The sequence below is a fragment of the Phytophthora parasitica genome (genome assembly GCF_000247585.1).
Source record: "Phytophthora parasitica INRA-310 unplaced genomic scaffold supercont2.3, whole genome shotgun sequence".
Lineage (NCBI taxonomy): Eukaryota > Oomycota > Peronosporomycetes > Peronosporales > Peronosporaceae > Phytophthora > Phytophthora nicotianae.
The window spans coordinates 362,632-365,013 of record NW_008648989.1 but is presented as its reverse complement, the minus strand read 5'-3'; the positions used below and the strand labels follow the sequence as shown (position 1 = coordinate 365,013).

At 45.3% G+C, this 2,382-nt stretch overlaps 1 protein-coding gene across 1 annotated transcript; it reads right to left on the bottom strand.

Annotated features, from left to right (window-relative positions):
- Positions 1 to 817: 817 nt before the first annotated feature.
- PPTG_01285 (hypothetical protein) lies at positions 818 to 1,327 on the bottom strand (the record flags this gene model as incomplete). The annotated part of the gene is made up of 1 exon (XM_008894527.1): positions 818 to 1,327. The coding sequence occupies one exon, from the start codon at positions 1,325 to 1,327 to the stop codon at positions 818 to 820; it is 510 nt and encodes a 169-aa protein (XP_008892775.1).
- Between the last annotated feature and the right edge of the window lie 1,055 nt (positions 1,328 to 2,382).

Genomic DNA, 2,382 nt, shown 5'->3' with positions numbered 1-2,382 from the left:
TGAACAACGAAGGGAACAGGAAACCCAACAGTACTCGCTAAAATAACGTCTATCCCCATAAAGGCTACACTTGCACCGATTGACGCGACCCAAATCTTTGCAAACGTGACATTTATACCTGGTACGAACAGGTTGAGCTGGGAGATGAACGAGAGGTTTAATAGAAATACCATTAAGCTCAATCGAATCCAGAACATCCAGTTGGCTTGCCACCCTTCCGACGGAGAACTCAACGGGATGCACTCCAGTAACAACGCTAAGCACAGCGCTGGTAGCGGTGTAAGGATACAAACGAGGATGACTCGGGTTCGCGACGTGGTTTTGCAGTAGTAATTGAGACTTTCGACCCTCTCAATTGAATACGAGCCTTGCCGACCCACTTGAATCCGATTCCATCGTTCTTCGAGTTCCCATCCTGGTTTCATAGCCAGTTTGGCTGCATTCAGTTCTTCTGCGTTTGGAGCCGCTTTCGTATCATTTACTTTGCTGCGATCGCTTCTCATCGTGACACTTTGACGAGTAGTGTTTCCTACCACGACACACCTTTACTTAAAAATAAACGTCAAGTGTACCAACCCAACCGATTTGTGAAGCTTCTTTATTTAGTATTGCGAACACACTCTATAGTGTCGTTATCGCGCTTCACTCATCTTTTTAAAATATGAATCCTGACGAATACATTTCGTGGTGTGTGGTTTTGTATTGTAGAACGCGTGGAAATCTACGTCATATCACTTTCTCGGCGGTACAGAAATGATATTTCGATAGGGTCACTTATCGTAGCCATTCGAACCGAAAGCTGAAGTCGACTCCTGTGTCACGTAATGAGGCACACAACCCAGTAAGATAAAGGAGGAACCATAAACGACAGGGGGAGCATATAAATCGTACCAAGATGAGCCAGTTCGTATGATAGTAGAATCACCAATGAAAGAAACAACTTCGCTTGAACAATGTAAACTTGGGTTTCTAGAACGAACGCAACCTGATACAACGGAGAGAACGCAAACTTGCGTTGTAGAAACTGGTTCAGCATCAGAAACGACATAACTTCCAGTGCAGCAAACACCAAGATATTCACGACGGCATAAATTCCCCAATTACCAGCACCGCCAGGGTAGTAAACAATATTCGGTAGCTGCTCAAGCACGGACTTGTACGTGACAAATGCTATTGGGACAACACACTCAATATACTCGACGAGTGCAAGATATTCGCAGTGGAATAACAGCTGGAGTCCTTGTAAAACGACCTGTTTTGTCTGCGTGCCATTTGCATTCGTGCCAGAGTCTCCTTGGTGAATTGTTGAACTTTTACCAACATTCATTGGGTCTCTTCTTGATGATACTTTTGTGAGATCTGGTTCGATTGGCTGTACCGAAGTTTTATGGAGAAGACCAGCTATCAACCGCGTTTGGTGACGAATCGGTCGTGGAGTATTCACGGTATGAACAGTGCTCTGACTGTACGAGCCTGATGCTGCCAGGAGTTCAAGTTGCCCGGATCGATCATCTGGTAAAGGATGTGGAATGCATGCCTGCAATCGCGCACCGTGCATAAAGGTGATGTTGCTAGCACTGGGGTCGCGTGTCACTGTAAGAATCATCGCTAGCAATTCTGTAGTTCCAGTTTGAGCAGAGGGCAGAGAGTAGCTTCTCGATGATTGGCGATCATGAAGTAAAGCCACTAAAACATTTGCATTGGCACGTACTTCGCGGAACATCAGCGGCGATGAATAATGCAGATAGGTACACAGACCCCGCACTTGACATACAAACCGAGATGAACAACGTACTATAAAGATCCACGGTAAAAGTTACAATTTGTGGCATGAAGTTTTCGAGATCACGCGTAGCATTCACCATGAAATATTTGGCTCCAAATCTCCACATCGGCAACACAATTACGGTGACACCTCGGTACCTCGAAGGAATGAATTCGTACAGCGCTTTGTAGAATGGGTAAATTGCAATGAGGACCATGTACGCAACGTGATAGCGCTGAAATCTCTGAAGGTGAGGGCGACAGGGAGAGTTTTTCGTGAAGGGATCCTTGCCAAACACGAGCACAAGTGCCACCGGAACATAAATCATAACCACCAGACCTGTAGCTTGAAAGATAAATAAATGGAAGAGGAAATCCGATATTGCTTGATGCAGTTATTGCTGTTAACATATTAGCCACAATGACTAAGGCAGCGGCAATCAGAACTTTTGAAAGCGGAGCTTCCATAACCGGAACAAGTTTGGCTAACTCGTACATGCCCGTACAATTCATCGTGGACAACATCAATGCCAGACGAATCCAAAATACCCAGTTGGCACTCCATCCTTCAGAAGGAGGTCGAAGCGGTAGATACTCCAATAAAATAGCTGCCAATAG